General features: G+C 42.7%; 1 protein-coding gene across 2 annotated transcripts in view; it reads right to left on the bottom strand.

The window, feature by feature from the left end:
• Positions 1-17,060: 17,060 nt before the first annotated feature.
• The window catches only part of trabd2b (TraB domain containing 2B), a 121,183-nt gene continuing 111,426 nt past the window's right edge, over positions 17,061-26,817 (bottom strand). For both annotated transcript variants that reach the window (XM_084067104.1, XM_084067103.1), the window contains exons 7-8: positions 18,818-19,114; positions 17,061-18,015 (exon numbers count right to left, since the gene is read on the bottom strand). In XM_084067104.1, coding sequence (XP_083923230.1) covers positions 17,760-18,015; positions 18,818-19,114 — 553 coding nt within the window. In that variant the 3' untranslated portion in view covers positions 17,061-17,759. The remainder of the gene's footprint in view (positions 18,016-18,817; positions 19,115-26,817) is intronic.

The raw sequence follows: 26,817 nt of genomic DNA, 5'->3' as shown, positions 1-26,817 counted from the left end.
TGTGTTTCTTGGCTCATGTTTACAGAGGAGCAGTAATCTTATCAGTGTTCAGAGGGTAAGTACATGTGACAGTAGATATATACAAACGCAAGATCAACATCATAGATAGATTGGCAGATAATGGCCCTGCAAGGCAGATACGGTCAATTGCTTCAGCATGTATGTTTTCCTGGCAGTGTGCAGATAGTTTGGCCAGAGGCCACCATCTACAAATCCATGTTCCAAAGCTGATGCGGGGATCACACTTAATCCGCAATAAATTCACGGTTGTAGTAAAGTACACACGCAGTGATCTATAATAGGCGAGGATGCTGTGGCTCAAATATAATGAATTGAATCTGAACGCAGGCGCGGTTATTGATCACATCATTGCAGCGCACATTTCTGTTTCAAGTTGTAAACGCTTCATTCACTCGCAGGATGTTTTCATCGCGAAAACAAAAACGTGAGGCTGACACAAAAGCTAAGGGCTAACAAAAACACCATTTGGTTTAGTTCATGTGCGTAAGTGGTATGAATACAACATGTGTGCTGCTACACTGCAATGCATTTGCAGTGTGACATCAGAAAACAGGCTCTCGGTGTCCATTGGGAGTAGTGGTTGAAATACTCTGGAACCATACATGCTCTTGCTGGTTTGTCTAAAATCCTGTTAGAAGACATCCTCCTGTGCCTCCACTACACCGTCTCCCTCTCAGCTTTCCTAACATTTATCTCGGTAAAGAAAAACAAGTACAAAAGAAGCGAATGCCTTTTGGCAATTTATTTTTGTTTTAAAGAGAATGGATTGTTCTACCTCCCATTTAAGATAAATTAACTTCCACTGGAAAGCAAAACAGAAGGTTCAGTCAATGAGAGGCTAAATCGATTAAGTTCTCATTTATCCCACTTGCCTTAACCTTGCTCATCTGTAACTGATGTTATCTCCATTGTGTAGGCAATGTAAAACCCTGACTGTTAACACATTGAGTGCCAGGTATTATCATCCAAATCATCCTCAGAGTGCCAGCGTTTCTACCGTGTCTCTGCGATGTTTAGACGGCTGTAGAAGCCACAACGAGGACCTGGGTGTAAACAAAAGACGTCTGGGCGATGGGGTAGGGGTCCGTCTATCGCCTGGAAAAATAATATTTCTACCACGATTTAGAGCGATCGCCCGTCGAAAATGGCAGGTTTTCACCACAAAATATATTTTTCTCAAGATCCTATCATTGGGGCGGATGGACGTCCGTTTTTTTTGGAAGATGTTACATCCGTCCATATCTTTTTACACACAGAGTGTGTACAAATGTAACAAAATGGACATAATTGGTCCATTTGGTTACATTTCTACACTGTGCATTATTGTATTGTGCTTCATTCCATGCCACAAAAAAAAGAAAAGAACAGAGTCTAAACATGAATTTCATTCTCTTCATCAAGAGTGATCTTGCCATGTTCAAGGCTTAACAGTGCACAGCAAAATCCTGAGAGATAATTTATAACTACGGGTCAATTTTTCCACTTTGAGAATTAAATTAACACTTGACTGTGTACACCCGACTGCAGACGTCTCTGTTCATTCCTCTCCACAGCCTCTGCCCTTTGACCACATTAAAGTGGAGCCATCACACACTCATCTCTTGGTCTTCTCTTATCAGCGGGAATCAAACATTAAAAGAAGGAGGGGGGCCGGAGAGTTACTCATGTCAATGAAATATGGAGTGAGTCGGGTGGCCAATGAGAAAGAGAGAAAGAGAGACAGGACACAGAAAGAGGAACGGAGCAAAGAATAGCAGACAGGCACTAGAATTATTTTGATCTGCGTTTAAATGTGAAAAAGCAAAAAGGGGGGGACGGGGGGCAGTTGATGGACAACATAAGCAGTTAGAGAGTATAGAAGAGGAAGAGAACGGAGCAATACCACGCCATGTCCTCTTGTCCTATGGGCTGCTACTTCCTGTCTCACCCAAGTGAGGCGTCTAAACAGAAAGCAAGTAGGGCGGTGTTTCGGCTGAAAGCAAACACACTCATTTTACGAGGACCGGTCAGCAATTACCCATTACCTTGACTGTCCAGGTTTTAAGAGCAGCCCGGCCTTGGAGTTACCTGGATACACCTGGAGGAGGGCGATAAAAAAGCCCTGGGGGCAATAGAACCACAGGGAGGGAGTAAACTCATATCTGACTCATCATGGCCCCTCGGCCCCCAAACTCCATCTGTCTGTCTGCAGTGCCATGGCCACTGGCGCCCCCACACACGCAAGCGCACACACACACACACACACACACACACACACACACACACACACACACACACACACACACACACACACACACACACACACACACACACACACACACACACACACACACACACACACACACACACACACACACACACACCCCTAACTATGTCTGTCTGTCTGTCTGTAATGGCTGCACAAATAATAATAAAAGTAATTGAAAATTGTGATTTCATGTTTCATAGTTGTTATTGATAACATGCCAATTAATTCAAACAGCTCATTTGGTTAGCTGTTGCACCCTGCCCTCATCTCCTCCACATCACACACAAGTGTTAATAACCTGAACATCGTACACCCCATCACAGGCAATTACATAGTCAAAAAGCACAATGAACAATAAAGGAAAAAAATATAAAGACTGAGATGGCACCAAAAACTAATCAATTATCGTGATTGAAACATAAGCAAAATAAAAAACATTTTTGCCATAATTGTGTAGCCCTAGTATTCATCTCTCAGTCTTTCGCACTGTCTATTGTTAAGCAAATGCCTATAACTATGTATATTGTATCTACTGTCTGTCTGTCCAAACGCCAGCCTGTCTTCCATCATCTGCTCAGCCTATGTGTACATGGTTAAGTCACCCTCTCCACCTCTCTCTCCCCCTCTCCCTCTCTCTCTCCTGCTTTAAGATTTCAGGCAGGTGGTTTGCCAATAGTGATGGGTAGGAAAATATTTGATGTCCCCAGGATGGCCATTTAACATTCTCACCCCATGCTCTGACCTTAAGGAGTGTGCGTGCATGCATATGTGGTGCAGTGTGTGTGTGTGTGTGTGTGTGTGTGTGTGTGTGTGTGTGTGTGTGTGTGTGTGTGTGTGTGTGTGTGTGTGTGTGTGTGTGTTTCCATTTACGTGCATCACTACAGTGCATCTGTGTGCGTTTGCTCTCTGAATGTTTAGCCTTAGCCCGGTCAGTCACCACGCACCCCGAGTCAAACACACACACACACACACACACACACACACACACACACACACACACACACACACACACACACACACACACACACACACACACACACACACACACACACACACACACACACACACACACACACACACACACCTATTAGCAGTGTTTGAGCAGGACAGATCAGCGCCCATTTGACCTCCACCTTCTCCCTGACCTCCAGCTCCCTCCCCTAAGAACCAGAGCAGCAAGGTTGTGTGTATGTGTGTCTCTAAGGATGGTAAGAGGGGGGGATCTGCTGTCTGACTGCAAGCAAACATTGATGGTCAAACGCATGGCCTCGTCCAGCTCATGTTCTCTCTTTCACCCCCCCCCCCTCTCAAAATGACCAGCTCAATGCGTACATGTCCTATACGCCAGTGGTTCTCCATTGGAACACAGGTTCATTTTCCCTTTTCCTGAAAGGTAACAAAACACATCGGGGAATGTGGTTATTTAGGTTTGGTAGTGGACCTACTTTTTAATGTTGGTGTATTTTATATGAAATACAAGGCAAGGCCCGCTCCTTTTTTTCCCCTCTACACCAAATATATATTTGCTGAAAATAGGCAATCTACAAGGCCTACAAGATCTACAATTGTTGCAACTCGTTGTGAGTTTGTAAATCTGCAATTTTTGCCCAGAATAGGTACGCTAGGGTTCATGTGGTTAAGATAATAAGTCACACTACTGCCACTAAAGCAAACATACTCTTTATCAAAACACAGCGCAGTGTAGCACTGCATTTATTTTACCGGTCTTCATCTGTCAGTTTTCTACTGAATTGTACAGAGAGAATGTTAGCCTAAATGGTCTGTATTTCTATAGAGCCTCTATTCAAAGCACTTTGCAATGTGCACGGTACATTCACACACCGATGGCAGAGGAAACCCTCATCGGGATCAGTGAGGGATTCAGTGTCTTGCTCAAGGACAATTCCAAAAAGACACTCTTGAGCCACAGCCCTGCCAGTCTGTCATGCATGGCTCAGAGACAGTAAAGGAGTTGACATTCAATTTAACGGGTTTCTTAAAACAAAAAAAGTGTCATAGTAAACAACCACACATATAACCCCAATGTTAATTAACCACAAAATATTCCAGTTATTTTGAAAGTAGCCAATCTAAAAGCTTGCAGCTCCATGCGTACATCTGTTATTTAAAAAAACAACAACTAATTGTTAAGACTTTTTATTTTGTTTTGTTTGTTTTCGCCTATAATGATGATGTGCCAAAAGAGGGATGGCAGGGTTAACGTGGTTAACCAAACTGAGCAACTACGGAATGCAAATTGAAGTGTTGTGATGTTTAGTTTTGCTCGACACTGCTTTACATGTTTTTATTAAGACTTGTTGTATCATATGTCTATTATTATGTTTTTGTTGTGTGTGTGTGTGTGCGTGTGTGTGGTCCCCAGGAAGAGCAGCCTTTGCTGCTACTTAGTGGCAGCTAATGGGGATCCAGATAAAGAATAACACAGAACGGTAGCAAGAGGTCTTAATAATCAGTGGACCTTTCCCCTTCGCCAATTCGAGGGTCAACTGATGGCCCACGCGGCTTTGTAGTGAGCGAACGGAATAAAATATATGTTTGTGAAAAGGAGAATTAATCACGGTGGGTATCTTTGGATAAAGTCATATTTGTTTTTGTCTCTTTTTTCCTCGCCCTGCATGGAGGGGCTTTCATGTGGCAGTAATTACCATATTTCATTAGCGTGTGGAGTGTCACCGCTGGCGCATCAAAGCGGCTCTTTTTGCATGTGTGGCCACCGCTGCCAGGGAAGTACACACACACACACACACACACACACACACACACACACACACACACACACACACACACACACAAACTATCTGTTGTTTCCAACAATAAATGCGCCTGTTTTTTTCTTAGTGCACTCTCTCCCTCAAGCTGCTGTCGATATCAAAGAGAATCCATTCCGCATGTGAAGTGCCCCTTGTGCGGAATAATAAAGCAGTGCATCATGGCGAAAACCTGTGAAACACATCATCCTGGGACAGACGTGCGCACACACACACACACACACACACGGACTCATTCTCTTCTTTTAAACTCTACTTTTTCCCCGTTTCTCGGTACAACAGGGGGATAGCCTATTCAAAACGCCAGGACAATACAACTCCAGTTCAATTTAACCAACATGCACAATAGACCAACAAAATAGCGGCACGAAACGATGGGCAATATTTTGACAGACAATGCTTTATCTTGGTTTCGAGTATTTCTTGCAGTAGGGGACTTTAACTAAGTTGCCAACATTTACTTATAGGCTACGTAGGCCTACTTTAGTAGGTTCCATTTTTTTTTGTATTGCTTTTATTCTTCTTTTTCCTGCAAGCTTTCACAACACTACGTTTAAAATAGAAACACTGTACTTTTGATTCTACTAGGCCTGTGACCCAAACTTACAATAATATAGGCATATCATTAATAGTGAAAATATTTTTTTATTTAACAGAAATATGGAAATGTTCTAAATTTCAATAGGCTACAGCAATGCTATGTAACTTTCCTGGATTTGAACCCGGTTTCCTGCGCAAGAGCTGAACGTTTTACCATTGAGCTAATAGAGCCGGCCTGCTTGCTCAAGGGAAAAATGTAATCTTGACCATCAGGTGAAAATTTGTGTCTGATCCTGTGCCTAGGTGAGACATGACCTTTGACACGATCTAAATGTCTCAATAGAAGAGCAGGGAGACAAAATAAAACCACCCCAATTGTATACGTTATATTGTATCATCATACTCTACCATACAGATTGGACAAAATTCAAATGTATTCATTAACAAAAAGTTACATAGTGCCGCTTTAACAAGAAAATAGCCTACTTGTGAATACTTGAGTCTTTACTTGAGTATTTAGGCTGCTTTGTCCAGCATTGCACCTGATCTGCCCCTAAATCAGTGGCGAGGTCACAGTGTTCTGTCAAGCCCACAGACAGACTGCCACCCAGGCTCTTTGAACATTCCACACAATAGAGAGAATGTCTCATCCACAGCAAACACAGACGAGTCCTCGCCTTTATCAAATGAGATTATCTAAAGGGTTGTAGAGCTTCTTCTATCAGCCCTGCCTGAACTAAACACACTTTGCTTTTCCAAAAGCTTTATGGCTGCCGTTGTCTAGACCAGTGGTTCTCAACCTGTGGGTCAGGACCCACCGAGGGTGTCCCCACATCGTTTTTTTTTTGTGGGGGGGGGGGGTCCCCCATTGACAGTGAAGTGACAATTTATTGACTTTTAAGACCTTTTTAATACCTAGAAAAAAAGAAAAGACTATTACTGCATCAAAAGTAATCATCAAATATACTATAAAAGATGGTCAAACATTGGCTAAATTGTTAAATAATATAAGAAAGAGACACACATTTTTTTTAAATAGCCAATCTACAAGCTCACAACACCTTTCAACGTGAGGCGTTGTGAGCTTGTAGATCTGCTATTTTCACAATACTTATCTATGGAACCGAGTCAAACTAAATGTAATGCCTCAACTCCTACAATTCCAAGTGCTTGTCAGGGTGGGGGGTCCCCAGTTCAAATATGATTATTTTGGAGGGTCGCGACCAGAAAAAGGTTGAGAACCACTGATCTAAAGGCATGTAAAGCTTATATCAGCCCTGCCTGAACTAAACACACTTCGCTTTTCCAAAAGCTTTATGGCTGCTGTTGGCTAGACAGACAGAGGAGCACATGCAGGACCGTTTGTGGGGCAACAACACACACAGCCAGGACATGGTTGGGTTTTAGTTAGGGGCATGCAGAGGTTCCATCTACCGTAATTCATAATTACAGATCCAGTGTTGGGGAGAGAAAATTGCCCTTGTTGACTTGTAAACATCCTTCGGCAATAACTCACCGGAACATCTGCCCATGGCGTGGCTTTTTTGGCCACTGCACGGCATGTGGGCGACAATAGATCATGTTAGGTGATTGACGATAATTAGCCTGCGTTATTTTTTTTTGTTTGGGAAGAATGTCAGCAGTTTTTAGCGGGTAGATCTCACGATAATAAACCACATCTTTGTGAGTGTGTTATCGTGGAGATCATTGTGCGAGATTATAGGCCTTATAGTTCAACTTCAACAATCAAAATAACACACTCCTATTATCAGCTCTGAGAATGAGATCTCAGATCAATATTCAATATTCGCCTTTTACTCCGCTGTGACTTCAGCTCTGTGTATGAGATGCCATATTGATCTGAAGTCTGAGATGACAGAATAGCCGGTGAATTGCTCAGACGTTACACGGATCATAATAGACAGACGGCTCTATACTGTAGCTCTCAGGTCCTTGAGACTGTCTGAACACATGGTCCCTATGCCAGCGGTTCTCAAAATGGGGTATGGGACTCCCAGGGGTTCTTGAAGGGGTTCGAGGGGGGATCCCCAGTTAAATGTGTTAATAAGCATCAAATCAGTTTAACCACTTTAACCCATTTGATATTTTGGATACTTGAAAACAGTTCGGCTATTTTCAAAACATCTTGAAAAATAATGAAAAATTGTGATCAATTTGGGATCATTTTGAAAAATACAAATCAATCAATTTACAGTAGATGTCCTTGATGGTCGGTCTGTCAGTCTGTCTGTCTCTCTCTCCCTCTCTACCCCTCCCCTCTCTTCATCCTCTGAATGGTTTCCTGAGAACACCTCGAGGTCCTCTCGGGGGCAAACACGGCATTTTGATTTCTAAATCCGTTTTTACCAGAGGTGGTTTTTAATAACTTCCTGGTCCCCCCCCTCAAGTCAAGTAAACGGGTCTGGTGCCTGATCCACTGCAGGCCTCCTCCTCAGACCCGGTAAGCCTTAACCTTGGTGGCTCCCCTCCACCCCCCCCCAGGGAAGGGTGGGGGGAGAGAGGGAGGGGGGCAGCCAGGCCAGGGGGTGCCGGAGGTGTGAGTTGTGTGTGTGGAGAAAGCGAGGACCTGCCACATTATATGCTTTAACATGACTGGCAAATCCACCACGGTTAAACAAACTTAACCTTCATTTGTGAAACGGTGCAAATCAAAGGGCAAAAAACGACTTGTGCAAGTAATTACCACCGGGGGAGAGCAACAGGGGAAAAGGGAAGGATGGAGGGAAGAGAAGAGAGAGAAGGAGGGGGGTGGGTGACGGAGGGGTGGTGGTGGTGGGCTGCTGCAGAAGGGACAGCTAAGCGTTAACAGGTTGAATGGAAGGAAACAGGAATCATTTAAGTAAGGGGCATTTTTAATGAGTTTGCACAGAAATTGATTTTTCCGCAGTAATCTTTTATTTATATGCGGCGGGCGGTGTGTCCCGGGCAGACTGAGGGTCAGTCCTCGGCGCACTCTGTCAGGACCCTCACTCCTCTCAAACAACAGCCCAAAGCCAAGGGAAAATGGTATTCTAGCTAAGGCAAATATTGTCCTGTCTTGGCTTAAGGGGCGAAAAAGCTGTTTATTTTCTAAGAAACGTGTCCTGCCCTTTCTTTACCTTTCTGTGCAGTTTAAAGGTAGAGCGATTTCCATAATAAAAAAAAGAGGCAAGTTAAAATTGAAACAAAGTTTTGAACTGCATATAGCCTATTATAATTATTATAGTTAATTATTGAGTCAATAGTGATGTGGATGAGTACTTGGTTATAACATCTCAATTAGGCGATGGTAGGGTAGGCTACACAGAGGTCTACCTATGATAATGAATGCATAAACAGTTAAACCTACATTTAAGTGTGTAGTTGTCTTTAACTTTAACTAAGTTGTTATCCCGGCTTACCAAAGTTCACTACCATGTTAATCGAGAATTATTTTTATTAGTAGCCTACTTTATTTGTGTTATTTTGATGTTTTAATTTATTTTATTTTGTGAACTTTTGATAACTGCCGTGTGATTATGTAAAAATAACAGCTAACATGCAATGAATTTACAAAAATGCAGGCCTACTAAGTGTATTTAAATGTAAGAGGAATGCTTGGTTAAATATTTTAACATAAAGAATTATGATACACTAAATGAAGGCAACTAAAACGTCAGTTAAATTAACGTCCCTTGTAAGCCATTTATTGCCTGTTATTACATAATGGTGATTAGTATCTTGTCTCCACAGTGCTCTGAAATGTGAAATAAATATATCAAATCTCCTCTGTCCTTATAAAGACAAATCCTTATGAAAACATGTGAAATATGCTTTTGTTTTGTGTAGATTGATTGTGATTTCTAAAAGCATAGACAATTCAATAATTATATAACTGGGACAGTAGAAAATCACAATGTTTATTACTAATGACTTAAAAGACATTAACATAAAAAAAAGTAGATTACCACATACCCTATGTTTTGGCGTAGGCTACTAAATTGCCTATATAATACTTATAAATAACGCAATATAATTAAAAGGTAGGGTAAGTGATTGTCTTTGGTTAAAATAGTGTTAAATAGCTCTATATTCTGAAAGTACTCATTGCTATAAAGAGTTTGTTTGTTCAGTAAGAGGAGTCTCCATGTCTCACCAGCTCTTTATTAAACAGAAAATGCATTTTCAGGTCAGGATACCAATTTTATCCAATCAGGATAGAGAACTCAGTCAGCAGATCAAACAAGTGAAATTGGACGTGATGACACAAAGAAGTGAGCAGACAAAATTGGAACTGGACTACTATAAGAAAAAATAAGCTGATAAATGGGTACTCTCTCCTGATTGGCTGAAATGTTGTCACCTACCTGAAAATGTATTTTCTACTTTAAGAAAAATAAAGTTTAATAAAGAGCTGGAGAGAGAGATACTACTGTGACTGAACAAACACTAGATAGGCTAGCAATGATTACCATCAGAATACAGTGCTTTAACCATTTAACAAAAATATAACACTTACCCTACATTTAAATAATCTATTTAAATATTGTGTGATAAATGTTCTCTTACGCTATCGTTAATCTAATCATTCTGCACCGTTTGGTGAGCCTGGCCTCAGTGGTCTGGCATTTACATCTGCATGCATTCCGCCTTATGTCCTTCTTACATTGGGCTTTGTCCTCCTGAAATCCTATGTGAGTACAGCGCCACTTAGTGGTGGATATGGAAACTACATTCGTTTACAGCGGACCCAGATTCGGAAGTGTGTATCTGCATCAGCATCATGCAGGGCCTGTGTGATGATGTCATAGAGACTATGTCATAGTCTATAACCCCTTATCAAGATAGATAAACTGGCGCAATTGTGAGTAAAATAAATAAAGGGGAATGTTTATAAAACATATATTGTCAATTTTGAATAATGTCAATGCCTATAATAGCCCATATAGAAAGTATATTTGCACACTAATTCAGAGGTTTAATTTAGTCGATGTCCCCCCCATTGGATTTTGGAAACCAGGGACCCCTGGTCTGGCCTACAGTCAGGTTGCCTCTCTTTGTACTGTGTCTGTGTACCCCCCCCCCCCCCCACACACACACACACACACACACACACACACACACACACACACACACACACACACACACACACACACACACACACACACACACACACACACACACACACACACACACACACACACACACACACACACACACACACACACACGATAGGGACATCTACAGGCAACGTCGAACGATATATGCACAAGCTAACATGATTGCTCGTGAGTTTAGTATGTGTTCAGTTTCTGTGAAGTCCACACTATTAAAAGCTTTTTGCACACCAACAGTATGTATACTGCCCACTTGTGGCAGCACTACAGAAAGAGCAGTATGCAGAAACTCAATGTGGCTTATAATGATGACATGAGACTGCTGCTTAAAGTGCCACGATGCAGCAGTGCAAGCCAAAAGTCACCCACCTGCTCCGTTGTGCTGTGGAACCTCATGTACAAATGTATGTGTAGGCTGTCTGATTCTGCCAACAGCATAATTTGTATTCTGAATAACCCTTTATTGAGTTCGGTCAGGTTTGTCTCTGAACTGTGGAGCCATTGGCGTGTAAGCCTGTATATGAATTTATACTTTTATGTGTCCTCCTTTGTATGTTATTTTTATGTTTCTATGGACCATGTGTCCTTAATAAATTGATTAATTGACACACACAAAAATAAGTTAGAAGTGTATTGGAGCATTTTTTTCATGACACACTATTTGTTGCAGATTTTTTTCAAAAATCAATAAAGTATGTTATAAAAAAATAAGTTAGAAGTGGAAATTATCCAAAATTTGGTGCTCACTCAATTGCAATTTCGGCCAGGCCAGTCCATATAGACATACTGTAGTACGGAGACAAATACGTTTGTGAAAAGCTTCTCTCATCAGGCGCCACTCAGCTATCAGAGCTCTGAACATCGACCCAACTGGCAGGTGAACTGTCTTCTGTAAACACCTGATGCTCACCAAGACACCAATAGAGCACATACAGTGTTTTTGGACAATTATCTTGAGCAACCTCCTTTTGAATGAACATGACACATGCACGCATGATGCACAATCTTATGCCTTCAAAATAAAATCCTTTGTATCAGTGGTTGGGACTTGGGGTATCAGATGACATCTGTGTGTGTGTGTGTGTGTGTGTGTGTGTGTGTGTGTGTGTGTGTGTGTGTGTGTGTGTGTGTGTGTGTGTGTGTGTGTGTGTGTGTGTGTGTGTGTGTGTGTGTGTGTGTGTGTGTGTGTGTGTGTGTGTGTGTGTGCGTGCGTGCGTGCGTGCGTGCGTGCGTGCGTGCGTGCGTGCGTGCGTGCGTGCGTGCGTGCGTGCGTGCGTGTGTGTGTCAAGCCATTAGTGTCAAATGTTGTGACTGCTGTTGTTATTTTGACCTCTACCTTTGACACAACATGCTACCTTTGACACACACAGGCTCTGAACCACTCTGTGCTATATATGCATACTGTGTGCACACACACACACACACACACACACACACACACACACACACACACACACACACACACACACACACACACACACACACACACACACTTGATTTTTATTATTAGGGGTGGCAGGTAGACTATGTCTATTGTCTACAAGAGAAAAATATTTCTCCCTTTATATAGTGAGCTCTTCCTCATCTGTTTAAACTTGTACTTCAGTTTGTAGCTTTACAAAGGACTTATGGTGACAATGAATGACCCATGAACCATACTGAGACAGTTGCACTTATTTTAGTCAGAATGAAAACCAACCAAATGAACACAAATCTCCAATAGATTCAACCAACTCAGATTTCATCACATGAATTGAATAAATCCAAAATACAACTGACCAGTTGTTCACAGTTCACACCATTTTAAAAGAAACAAAAAAGAAACCAATAAATCAACGAACGTGAATTTCAGCACAAAACCCAACTCAGTTCATGATCCCTAAAAGAGTACAGGTGGCTGCAATTCTAAACTGCCCCCCAAACTTCTAATAAAGTATTCAATCAATCAATCACTCATAATTCAATCAGTTCATCAACAGCGCACATTACAATTCATCAATATTCAAATGCATCACCTGTCAATTCCAATGTCCCATAATAATAAACCAAAAGCTCTGGCTTTTAATAGTCCATGCCACTGCCTGCAGAATCCAATTCAATTGACCAATCCCATTCAACCAGGGACGGATTAAGACTCAAGGAGGCCCCTGGGCCAATTATCTTTTAGGGCACCCGGCCCTGACACCAAGCTAGACAGATAACACATTCTCACACAGAACGGGCTGTATGAGGTAAGGCATGGATGATCCAAGAAAGCACTGTAGAAATGTTCTCGTATAGGATTTACAGTCTATAACCTATAGTATTCACATATTATGATTACTATAATGTAGCAGCCAGGAGACTGGTCACTGGCATATACACCAGGAGCACACAGCCAGCAAACCTGTGCTGTGGCAACCAACATACGATCGGTCATCATGAGGGCATCCCACACCTACCTTTATAGGCGTACTAAAGATGCAGACTTGCAGAGGTGGAAAGTACTGGCTTTGATGATGATGTATGGAAGTTGGAAGATCAAGATGACTGGACACTCCGCTGGAGGGCTCTTCCTAGAACGACCCTGAGATAATAAATAATATAATAAAAAGGGGATGCACATATTTGAGGATTAACCCATATTTAAATATAGATTTAATTTAATTTGACATTTCACATTTATATTTACAATTAAATAAATTGTCGAAGGGCCTCGTGCCCCCGGGACGCCCCTGGTAGTCAAGGGCCCCTGGGCACTGACCCCATTGGGCCCCCATAATCCGTCCATGCATCCAAGGCATTAGACACACGCAACACTAATGTCAATGTCAAGGATCGTACAGATCAGTCACACAGACTCCCCAAAATAAATATCAAAATAAAATTCACCCACCCCAAAATCAAACTCAAATCAAAGGTAGGGTAGGCTAAGTGATAAGTGTTTGTTAAAACAAAACGTTTTTGTTACAAGGTTAAAGCATTATATTATGATATCATAGAGTGTTTGTTCAGTAACAGGGGTCTCCCTGTCTCTCCAGCTCTTTATCAAACAGAAAATACATTTTCAGGTGACAATATTTCTGCCAATCAAGAGAGAGTATCCATTTATCAGCTTCATTTTTTTGTGTTTCAGATCCAAATGTGTCTGAAAATGGGTATCCCGACCTGAAAATACATTTTCTGTTTAATAAAGAGCTGGAGGGACATGGACACTCCTGTTACTTAACAAACACTCTTTGTAGCAATGAGTAGGCCTACTATCAGAATATAGAGCTATATAACACTTATTTTAACCAAAGAAAATCACTTACCCTACCTTTAATTGAGCTCAAATGAAAAATCAATAAATACCATCAGGCCATGCATCCAGGCAGTCAAGGAGATCTAGGCAGTGATCGCGGTAATAATTCCAACTAGAACAGCGGAGGAGGAATGTTGGCGACTCCGTTGGATTTGTGATTAACGACAACTTTGGAGGCTGGCTACGACAACACAAATTCTTCGGGCAAAAACCATAACTGAACACAACAGTGGATGCATCATGATGTCATGCTGAGGGATTCACTTCCTCCTCACGCTCACTCTCCGTCTCTCCCCCCACACCAGGTGCAATTACCAGGGTAGCCCTGAAACATGATTGTCATATATTTTTTCCAGTCATGACAAAACTTCAACCTGGTGTTTGCACTTTCTCCATTTTTGGTCCGTACGTCACATATAAACGTTTAAATTTCAAATATATAGTACTTATCCCATGGCTACGGATGTTAATATTCTGTTCGGGTCCTCAAAGGTAACTTCATCTTCCGTATTGTTGAATAAAAAGCATTTTAATTCGATTGGTGGTCATTTTCTCATAGAGTTATAACGTATTAGAGTGCAATACACCTCCCAACCAATAGGTTTGCGTAGTTGAAAGCATTATAAAAAAAACACGGAAAAAATAGCCATCAATTGGATTAAAATGCTTTTTATTCAACAATACGGAAGATACGGGTACTTCTCGGAAACCGTACATAAGTGTAAAATCCGTGGTCATAGCGTAAGCACTTATATTTGAAATTTGAACGTTTATGTAGATGTACGGGCCAAAAAGAGAGAAAGTGCAAACACCATGCATGTTTCACCATTCGTGTGATGATATTACCAGGGTAACAGAGTTGAGGACTCGTTTCCATTGCGGTCCTATATATTCAATTCATAGAGACATTCATTTTCATAGAGACATATACAATAACATATCCTAGACATCATCTACACTAGTAGGAATAAAACATATGTACAGTAAACAGTTGGGGTGGGGGTAATTTATGGTGTTAAGTTTAGACGTTAATCAGACCAGTTAGGCTACCATTTGCAGACAGGTGCTCTTTTATGGCGGTACCATTTCGGCGCGCGCACACACACACACACACACACACACACACACACACACACACACACACACACACACACACACACACACACACACACACACACACACACACACACACACACACACACACACACACACACACACACACAGAGAGAGAGATAGTGTAATGCAAATAATGTGAAAACATAATTTAAAATGTATAAGCAGCAACTTCCTCCACTGTGCAATTCCATTCTGCTACAAGTAGGGTCTCCTTTTCCAAACTTCTAATTTTAAGTAATTTCCATATAATTATATGAAAAAAATGATTCATATTGTTGTTTAGATTTGGACTAGTGCGTAAATATCCAAACCAAATGCACATGAGCAATTTGCAGCCACTATATCAAGCAGCTAGTGTAGCGGTTAGAGCAGGGGTCTTACAGGGGGTCCGGGACCCCTAGGGGGTCCTCAGAGATACTGCAGGCGATAGGGACTTTATTATTTTTATTTTTTACATTAACCACTTGAACCCTCGCATCCCTATTCTGGGGGGAACATTAGCCAAAAATAGCAGATCTACAAGCTCACAACGTGTCGCAGAGCAGACGTGTTGTGAGCTTGTAGATCGGCTATTATCGGCGAAGAGGTTTGGTGTACAGGGAAAAAAGAGCAGACCAAGTACAGAGTCAAAGGTCAAGTTTACAAAGTATCGAGGGTTTAAGTCCTTAAAAGTCTGAAAATTCACATTTAATATGAATCCAATATGTAGTGGGGGTCCATGCTTCATCTCTCTCTCAGCTAAGGGGTCCTTGGCCTGTAAAACGTTGAAGACCCCTGAGTTAGAGCATACGACTTTCATGTGGAAGGTCGTGGGTCTGAACCCTGTTCGGGGTCGACGTCAGTCAGCAAGGGCATGCGGTCGCAACAGGTTCCTGACACCAAATCAAATGGGTTCAGATCTGAGCCAAGCCTCCTGCACAGGAGGTGTGTCTGAAGCCTGTCCTGCATGGGGGTCTCCAAACAGATGATGATAATATCCAGTTCCTGTTTACCTGTGATTCGGGCCCTTATTTATACATGATATGTACCTACATTTCCTCCAGTGATTCCATGGATTCTGTGCTGTGGAAGGGTTCAATGCAACTTCCGAAGCTGGTGACAAGGTGGCGCTAGTTGCTGCTCAGGTCAAGTAAGAGAGTGTTAGACACAGACACCAGCACAACCTGAGGATGCTTCAGAGGTGAATTCAGGTATCATAGGATAATTTATATACTGTAAATGTTTGCCTTTGTATTCAGTTTGTTTCTTGGAACACAGGTGATATTGTACTGTGTGTATACAAACATCTAAAGTCACATGAATCTGTGGATCATGGCAGTGGGTGGGGTTGTAGACATGAAGGAAATTTCCCCAGCAAGACCATCCATTAGCAAGATGCATTTTTTAAACATAGGTTTAATGAGAGGAGCAACAAAATTATTTCTCAATCATGATCATTTTGGTACGGAAAAGCGATACATTTGTTCTGCACCATTTGAAAAGCTCTGGGTATTTATTATTTTCTTTGTATCATTTGTGTACATAAAATGTTGTCAATATCACCTTTAAGTAACTTCTTTTGTTTTGTTTACCATCCTTGCTTCAACGTGTCCTGCCAGCCTCAACACGCCCCTGCTGTTCCACTGACTGACCCTAGCACAAATGATCCATTCCTACTTCTAACCAGTAGATGGCAGGTTTTCATTACCTGTTGCATGTCTCTGTACTTCCAGCAGCACTTTGGTTCTTAATTACAGTGAGACAAAAGCACCATAGTATTTGAAGGCCAGAATAGAACAGAACATTGAACTTAGCTTGAAGTGAATGTGTGTATTCTCTTCTCAAATTGGGCAGTGCTTTTTCGATAGGTACCACCTAATCAATCAGTTGGATACTCAAAAGGAAATCTCACGGGAGACCTGACCATTTAAAAAGTTTTATTCTCTAATTATCTTCAAAAAGCAAGAAAATATACTCTTCTCCAGAAATAATAAATATACAATATTTCTTTATGAACAAAATGCACAATTTACAAAACCATTAACAGACTACTGTTACCCCCTTTTTCCATCCAGCACTCATCCAGTCTCACTGTACGCCATCATTTCATTCATCACAGAGTTACATCTGTTATAGTTATTAGTAAGGTCTATTTCATCATTAAAAACAACAGCATTTTATATACATTATTACAGTTTCATTCTCGTGGTCATTCGGACCACGCAACCTCTTGAAATTAGCCGTCTTAATTATGCTATATCTTAATCCTTCTTCTATCATAATACTTTCATGAGGTTTTAAGACTCTTTAAGACTCCTTTGTTTCAGAGGCTGATTCAATCACCTGGTCAATTCCTCTCTCTCTCTGTGTGTGTGTGTGTGTGTGTGTGTGTGTGTGTGTGTGTGTGTGTGTGTGTGTGTGTGTGTGTGTGTGTGTGTGTGTGTGTGTGTGTGTGTGTGTGTGTGTTTGTGCGCGTGTGTGTGTGTGTGTGTGTGTGTGTGTGTGTGTGTGTGTGTGTGTGTGTGTGTGTGTGTGTGTGTGTGTGTGTGTGCGCGCGTGTCTAGTATGTCTGCAGGTGCGCACAGATGCCTGTGCTTCTGTCTTTATGGGTACATTCCACAGTTCTGTTGCGTATGGAGACAGCAGTGTCCAATGTGTCTGTCTTATGTGAGAGCTCCACCGTGTGGTCAGGACGTGAACAGCATGTGTGACAAAAGCCAGGCCAGAAGGACACTGGAGACTGTGACTGCGTTGTGCGCGAAGCTCCGGCCTGGCCGGGTTGAGCCGGAGCTGGGAGGAGGAGGAGGGGAGGGAGAGGCTGAGCTGGAGAGCTGTGGCGCCGCCGAGAGCAGCACCGTTCGCCTCTGCTGCTCTTGGTGGGTCAGCGGAGGGTCCAGCGTCACGTAGCCGTTGATTATTCTTATGCTAGGTGGAGGGGTGGTGCTGGAGAAAGGAGAACGCCACAGATCAGACTAAAAGGAGTTAACCACATAAACCCTCTCTATACTATAGACCACTGTTTCCCAAACACTTTTCATGGGTCGCGAGTAAATATCCCCTTTTTCGTTTCCTACATTTAATCATTCAAACGATTTCTATAAATAAATGAAAAAAACATTTATGAAGTTGTGAAAATAGCAGATCTACAAGCTCACAACGCGTCGCTTCGCGCCGCGTTGTGAGCTTGTAGATCTGCTATTTTCACCAGTTTGGGTCCTAACGTAATTTCTCTTTTGGGTCTTGAGCTAAAACGTTTGGGAACCACTGCTCTAGACTTAGTAGAAAACGTGCTGCCAGTGGTTTAACCAACTCATAAACAATGCCCCCCATATAAAGATATGGCTCTCCCTTAATGACAGTATAGGTAGAATAAATCTGGGGTTGACATGATGATAAAACCATAATGGACTTAGGGTTTCTGTATAGATGGATCCTTAATCGATATTATTTTCCACGTATATTTTCTAGCCTGCATAACAGGTAATATTATATGCACATGCACAGAACATGCACCAATTATTGTACAGTATTTGAACAGATGATTGGACAAAAGTGCTTTTGTGTCCATACAGTATGCAAGGATACATCCATGGTCCGTGTGAACTGATTATCTTTACCACGCACACATATACGCACGCACACACACGCACACACGCAGGCACGCACGCACGCCTAGCTGTGCCAACGGGCGTGTATTACAGGCATTGCCATGATTTAACCATAACACTGGGTTGTACCATCTCACCTGTCCCCGATGCGGACCCAAAGGTCACTGAAGAGGCGTGGTCTACCGTGGCCACGGTGGGCCTTGCGGGGACGCTTGTGTCGACCGAACTCCTCCAGCTGGCTCAGGCTGTCGGGGAGCAGCATGTGGGGCAGCTCCTCTCCCTCTCCCAGGCCGGTGAGACCGTCCTGCTCGTCAAAGTCCAGCTCTACCTCCTCCGGGGGGCCGGACAACCAGTCGGTAGGATAGGTGAACGTGTCCGTGTCAGGGCTCTCGTCGCTGGTCTCCGCTGTGGGCTCCCCTCCTTCCACTGCACCTCTGGAACAAAAGAACAAAAGGACATGGATATACTGTACAGATGCAGTCAGGACACGCGGAGAGACTTGGCCAAAAGCACTTTGTTTATTTGTTTAACCCATCAAGACCTGAGGCCGATTCTACAAATGTCGATTCTACAAATGTCTTCTACATGACAAACTTTGTCATGTCAAGGACCCCCCAAATTTGGCCGCGGACCACCATCTGAAAATGTTTTGTGCCAGGGACCCCCAGAAGAGAAGATTTGTGTCAAACACTCGCAGCGTGGCATGAAGTGACGCGCTGTGAGCTTGTAGATCAGCACATTTTTTATAGCCAACACTAAAAGCTAAAATGACACCGATGCTTTCCTGGTTTTAATGGGTTAATAATGGTTAAGCAGCTTGTTTCCTAAACAGAACAATGAGCGACGTGTCTGTAAAATATATCAAACTTTCACTCTTTTGCTAATGAATTTCCAGTTCAATAAAATACAGAAAAAAAGACTTCTGAGACATGTCTACTTAGACCCTGCACGTGAGTGCCACTGTGTGTGGTTCTCTGACCACTGTGTAACATGCGCCTTTTGGTCCTGACTTCAAACGTGCACATGAAAACGGCCCTGAAGACCTCGTAAACACTTTTACTGTGCATCAGAAATACCCAGTGGCCAACGCTGTGGTAGCTGTAGACCTTGGAGCTACTATTCATCCAATGTTATCTAAAATAGCATCACCCCTCTGAGCAGACCACCCAGGCTCACCCATTCCAAGTCTTATGTCATGTTTCTCCATTATGCACACTTTCTCCTCCCTTGCCTCATTGGCGATATTCACAGGGTGGCAGTTTTACTCTTACATCATACTTTAACCCGTCAACAGCTCATTCATTCAGGAAACAGTCCCTCGTTTGCAGTGGTGGCAAGATAACAAAATAGGAGTATGAAATAAAATAAAATAAAATGAACAAATAGTAATATTAATACCAATATATACAAGCATTCAAAAATCTGACTCAGATGAGAAGTCCGGAGAGTTCAGCATAACTGCAGTGAAGCTAATATACATTTCCCCTTTAAAAACACTGAGATGTTACAATGAAACAGGTCCCCAGACCACATGCCATGTAGTGCACTGCATACAGCACCTCAATGTGCTGACATAGCATACAATATAATTATATGGCATAAGACCAGAGAGACAGTTCTATTCCCATTATCAGCCAGAGTAGTCCAGGCGTTTCGGGCCAGAATCGTGCACTTTACGATACAAGCATGAAATTTGGCACACAGTTAGAGCATGCCATAAGGAACATTTTTGGCTATAGGGCCATCGCAGATTTGTCCTGTGGTAACCATGGCAGCCATTTTCCAAAATGGCCTCCATCTGCTGTTATTTTACCAATAACTCAGGTGCTAGACCACCTAGGATCTTGATTCTGGTGACTAATCCTACATTTTCAAGGATGAGGAATACAGCGGTACTATTTACAACATTCTACTACCTACTGTAACTAAATATATCTGGCATTCAGTTAATTAAATAATAATAAACCCATCAAAATATGTAATGATGTAGTACAGTAGATGTTTTCAAACTGACACGTGAGAGTCAAGAATGCAGTACTTCACTGTTTCTTTTATTAGTAGTAGTATTGCATAATTATTTTCAATGGACTATAAGACACAACAAAGGCAGAGTACTCATGAGTCATAGCCTAATGGCATATAGACCAATTATTTGTTTACCAACATTGAGACTGGACGCACAGGTGATTGTTTCACGCAATCAATTCTCAACCTGTTGTTTTGGGGTGCGCTGATTTCAGCACACCCCAACCCCCTCTTGTGTGTTGGCTAGTGAGGCGCGTCCTAGCGAGACCTGATAGAATGGGTTTCATTGCGCGCATACTGGTTCCGCACAGACTGGTTCCGCGCAGACTGGTTCTTATCAGTGTGACGTCGTCTGTTAAGGGGTCTATTCAATAAAGCCAGATAATCTACACAATGTTAGTTGCACAGTCCACCACAGTAGCAAAGGGCAGTACACTGAAGTGCTGCCTTAACACATCTGCATTGTCCACTGCATCCCTTTTTGCAACCACAGCGGAGGAGTTCCCGAAAGGCCAGGCTCGCTTCTGTGTGGTCCAGTGCACTTCCCATCCTCCTGTCAAAATTAGAATCAGCTTTATTGTCAGATCACAGGTTTACAAGTGTAAAGAAGTGGATTAAATTATTTGTATTCACCTGTCTCCTTCCTCTTCCACCCCCATTCACCTGGGGATGGGAGTTCAGGGGCTGCAACCATCGCCTGCCCTCAACAGTGGCCAGCTTGGTAGGCTGCCCTCTTTGTATGTTGAATCAGTGCAGCTCGTGTTGGGGGGAGTCCATCAATTGTCCTGCCCTTCTGGGTGAATAGCTGCTTCCATGCCCGTTCACTGATGCCTGGCCGCTAGTGCGGTCATAGAGCAATACCACAAAACGCTCCAGAGGCTCCATCCAGTCATCTATTTTGTCTGGGATGGCAGCTAAGGAACTGAAGGCATGTGTGACGTCACCATAGGTTTTCCAGGTCTCCCATGCCGTCTTCTTGCCTCTGCCTCCAAAAGATGACACTGTGTCACATCCAGTAAAGGCATGGAACATGGGTAAGGCAAGGGCCTAATGCCCTTGCCATCTCATGAGCTGCTAAGTTACGGAAACTTTTCCCAGTTCCAAAAGCAACCCACAGCTCAGTCAAGTGGAGGCGTTGGGCTGACGTTACTGCCAGGACCAGCACATCCGTGTCTACTGTGCGTATTGTCACCTTGCTATACCCTTTCTTCACAGCATCTTCTACTGTAGGTGTAATATGACACGAGTATCAGCCTCCTCATGTACTGTAGTTAGTTAGGTAGTTACTAGCATGTTGTGAATAGTACCACTGTATTCCTCATCCTTGAAAATGTAGGATTAGTCACCAGAATCAAGATCCTAGGTGGTCTAGCACCTGAGTCATTGGTAAAATGACAGCAGGTGGTGGCCATTTTGAAAGATGGCTGCCATGGTTACCACAAGACAATTCTAAATAGTACCACTGTATTCCTCATCCTTGAAAATGTAGGATTAGTCACCAGAATCAAGATCCTAGGTGGTCTAGCACCTGAGTTATTGGTAAAATAACAGCAGATGGAGGCCATTTTGGAAAATGGCTGCCATGGTTACCACAGGACAAATCTGCGATGGCCCTATAGCCAAAAATGTTCCTTATGGCATGCTCTAACTGTGTGCCAAATTTCATGCTTGTATCGTAAAGTGCACGATTCCATCAAAATATGGCCCGAAACGCCTGGACTAGAGGAAATTCCAAATATGTACTAAGCACAAATAAGTATTGATATTTGTATTTGTATTATAATATTTAATACAACGGCACCGGTATGAGAAGGGGGGTCAGTTTTGGTGAAGCTCCGAAGAGTAGGCTACACAAATATAACCAAATGGACAACGAGTCCTCGGAATTTAATTAACTATAAGCATTAAGTAGCTCTGGATAAAGACCAGATTGTAGCTGTGAAAAGGCTCGAACGGCAAAGGCTCCAAAGACAGTCAGAGATGCATTTTGGGGGGGTTTATTTCGCCCAACTCCTCCATCGAAGTCCAGTGCAAAAATATATACATTTAGCAACAATAATACTGGCCTAAAAGTCTAAAATAGAGCAATGAGAACAATAAATAAGCACTTAAGGCAAACACGTATAAACAAGACCCAACTGGATAAAAGCTCTCTTCAGGCTAACCTTGATCACACAAGGCCCTGTAGCTCTCCCTCAGGGATGTTACCTGAGTTTCTGCCCATATCTTACTATCTACCTGCCTGTCCCTGCAGCCTCCTTTAAATAGGGAGTGGATCCTACCACAGGACACAGAACCAAATAGCAACAATTCCAAATACTTCCATAAATACTCCCAGAGCTTCCCCCGTGCCACAGTATAAAAGTAACCTAGACATTCCCAATGATGCGTTACAATTAAACAAATATAACTTGGGGTAAAGACTCAATGACGGTTTAAATAAACAATACTCCTAAAGCATATGAAACACCCCTCATCCACAGCACTTGGCACCTTCCCAATCAAGGGGATTGCCACCAGCAGTGTAGGAGAGACAACCAGCAAACAATCAGTGAACATTTCATTATGAATACACAAGTTTAAAACCATTAGTCCTTGCATAACTTTCAATGCAGTCAGATGTGTGTATGTGTATATAGGGCACGGGTTGCCCCGTAACAGTAGCTAAATGTTAAAGTCATTTTCAGACTTTCTATTTAAGGGAAATTCAAGCTTTATACTCTATAGTGAACTTAGTAATAACGAAGTCATAATAAATAATGAACATATTAGATTATATATTATACACATAGAGCTCTACATGGGTTCAAAATGACAGACCCAAACCCTAAAGACCCCTGAAATTGGTTCCGAGATCTGAGTGGACGCACCCAGACGACACCCATTATTTTATGGATCCAACAAACCTAAAATGCTGTTCTAACACAGTAGGTGAGATGTCAGCTATACTCCAATCTAGCCTAGCTGTAGCAGCCTACAATAAGACATTGACATTGTCAACTTGACAATGACATTAAATTGCATGCGTTCACGTCGATGAATAAGGAATCCATGATCACACATGCCACGGGGAGCACGTGCACTTTGATTCCACATAGGTAAGCTATAGTTTGAATGTGCGCTCTTGGCTCTCACTTGAACTGACGGGGGAACAACTTTGTTCCCCCATATATTTCGCTGCAGTAGGCTAATCTGATCCCTGGTTAGTCAGTCTATCATAGCAGCACTTGATTCTTGTAGCCCGAGCCCCGCGGGTATTGTATAACCATGTGATTCTCTATAAAATTGTATTCCTAATTGAATGGGGGGTGGTTGGTCATTCCTTTCAAATACTGCATGTAATTCTGAAAGTGCTTGAATTTCATCTTTTTAATTGATTTGCGGTTTTTCACTCATTACTAGAATTTATGAAACTGACATTTATTGCCCTGAGGGATTTCTGAGGGATTTCTGGCTTTTCCTGTATTTCATAGGGAGAAAGAATAATAAATCAATATCTGATCACAACCCTAAGTGTATTGCAAAACATTAGAACCCACAATATTATTGTATTGCAACAGAAGTATTGTAAAAACATTGCAGCAGACCTCTGGAAATTCTCACCGGTACCACAACTCTGTAATTAGCGTGTTCTGTGAGGTCCTAACAAGTCAGATGGTCAAACCCAGCTCTTCTACTCTAATAAAAAAAAAGAGAGAGAGAGAAAGCCCGGGCCAGGTTTGGATGGCTTGGACAGGCTAATGACAGTTCCAGGCTGTGGTCGAGCTACCGTAGAAAAGCCAAACCCAACTCTCACTCTGCTCTGGCTGTCAGTCATGTAATCACCCTATCGGGCAAGAGCTGAGACACTTTGCCAATCGGTTTTGAGGCGCGCCAGGCTTGAGGCTAACAGCTTTCATAAACACCTCTCATTCAGCCATTTTGTGGTGTTTTCCACCCCATGTCACGTCACCTCGCATCATGGAACCAAGAATGTGTGTGTGTGTGTGTGTGTGTGTGTGTGTGCGTGTGTGCGTGTGTGCATACGTGCGTGTGTGCGTGCGTGTGTGCATGCGTGCGGTTGTGACGTGGTTGTGCCTGTGTGTGTGTGTGTGTGTGTGTGTGTGTGTGTGTGTGTGTGTGTGTGTGTGTGTGTGTGTGTGTGTGTGTGTGTGTGTGTGTGTGTGTGTGTGTGTGTGTGTGTGTGTGTGTGTTCAGACCGCAATAAGTCAGTCCACTTGTCAGCTTTTTAAAGCAGAACCACTGGGCTGGGGTCTGCAGTTCTGCAAACAGCTCAGCAGCAGTCAGAGAGGGAACGAGGAAGGCTACGTTTTACGGCTGCAATTTGCAATGGGAAGTTTGTAAAAAGCGTGTGGATGGATGGAAGGGGGATGGTTTTATGACAGAGGGGGGTTTTCTACAACGTGATTTGATTTCCCTTGTTGTGCCTTGTTTTTTCACTGCGGTTCAAGTGGCTGTTGATTGTGTTTTACGGGGCCAACCTGCAGCATGGCCCCTGAATCACCTCGGTTGTGTTGTCCCGTAGGGTGAGAATGGAACTGTTCTGTGCCAAGGAGGTGGGAGCTGAACGCCAGTGGTGGAAAAAGTACTCACATTTATTAATTGAGTAAAAGTATCCATACTGCTGTGTAGAAATACTCTGTTTACAAGTAAAAGTCTGGAATTCTAAATTTACTTAAGTAAAAGTACAAAAGTATTGCTATCAAAATGTACTTGAAGTACCAAAAGTAGATAGTACTCATTATGTAGATCTGCTATTTTCAAATGGCCGAAATGTATACAGTATATAATATATAATGGGTAATGTTTTGTAATAATAATCAAAATCTACAAAGTAACTAGTAACTAAAGTTTTAAAATAATTGTAGTTGAGTAAAAGTATAATATTTGCCTTAGTGGAGATGTAGTAAAAGTACTGCAAATTGGAAATACTCCAGTAAAGTAAAAAAACGACCTACAGTACAGTAATTGAGTAACTTTACACCACTGCTGAACACAGACACACGCACGCGCACACGCACAGGCACACACACACACACACACACACACACACACACACACACACACACACACACACACACACACACACACACACACACACACACACACACACACACACACACACACACACACACACACACACACACACAGAGAAATAATTAGGCACATGCGCGCACTAACACACAACCTAACAGTGTATACTGTGTGGGAGAGGACACAGCAGGGAAGGTGTGCGGTGTTATTGTGTGAGTAGGTGCTCGCTCTTCAGGAGACGGGCCAAGCTTCTGTGTGAGGTGTGTATGCCTGTGTGTGTGTGTGCATGTGGGTGGCACACTCCCACTACTTGGCACTGATTTGCTCTTACGCTGCGCACGTGCGTGTGTGTGTGTGTGTGTGTGTGTGTGTGTGTGTGTGTGTGTGTGTGTGTGTGTGTGTGTGTGTGTGTGTGTGTGTGTGTGTGTGTGTGTGTGTGTGTGTGTGTGTGTGTGTGTGTGTGTGTGTGTGTATTAGTGCCTGCAGCTCTCCTATCCCCATGGAAGAATATTTTTATGTGTGTTCCTGTTGGTTGTTGTTGTTGTTGGGCTATTGGCCACGTACATTTGCAGTTCCTTTGCATTTAACCACTTAAACCCTTTAGACGTAGTAAACTGGACCTGAGTTGGCTCTGTACCTCTGTTTTCCATCTAAACCAAATCTCTTTGGTGTAGAAAACAGACAAAGCTCAGGAAGTTCAAAACTCACAAGTAGATCGCCTATTTTTGGCTAATGTTCCCCCCCAGAATATGGATTCCGGGGTTCAAGTCATGAACCCTGGCTAACTATTAGGAGCAGTGGAGCAACTACTCATTCTTCCTGAAGGACATTCTGACACTAAGTCAGAAGGAGCCGGGGAATAAGAAATTTGAATCTTGCAGTTTCCAAGCGGTCAGTCAACCTCCTGAGTCAGTGCTATCCTGTGTGTGTGCGTGTGTGTGCGTGCGTGTGTGTGTGTGTGTGTGTGTGTGTGTGTGTGTGTGTGTGTGTGCGCACGTGCGTGCGTGCGTGCGTATGAGAGAGACCGAGAGATAGTACCAGCGGTTGCTGAGAACAGACGGTACTACCACCTTCAGCA

This window comes from Gymnoscopelus microlampas (assembly GCF_963454915.1).
Source record: "Gymnoscopelus microlampas genome assembly, chromosome: 9".
Classification (NCBI taxonomy): Eukaryota; Metazoa; Chordata; class Actinopteri; order Myctophiformes; family Myctophidae; genus Gymnoscopelus; species Gymnoscopelus microlampas.
Note: the sequence above shows the minus strand (reverse complement) of the source record. Positions and strands in the feature narration are given on the sequence as shown.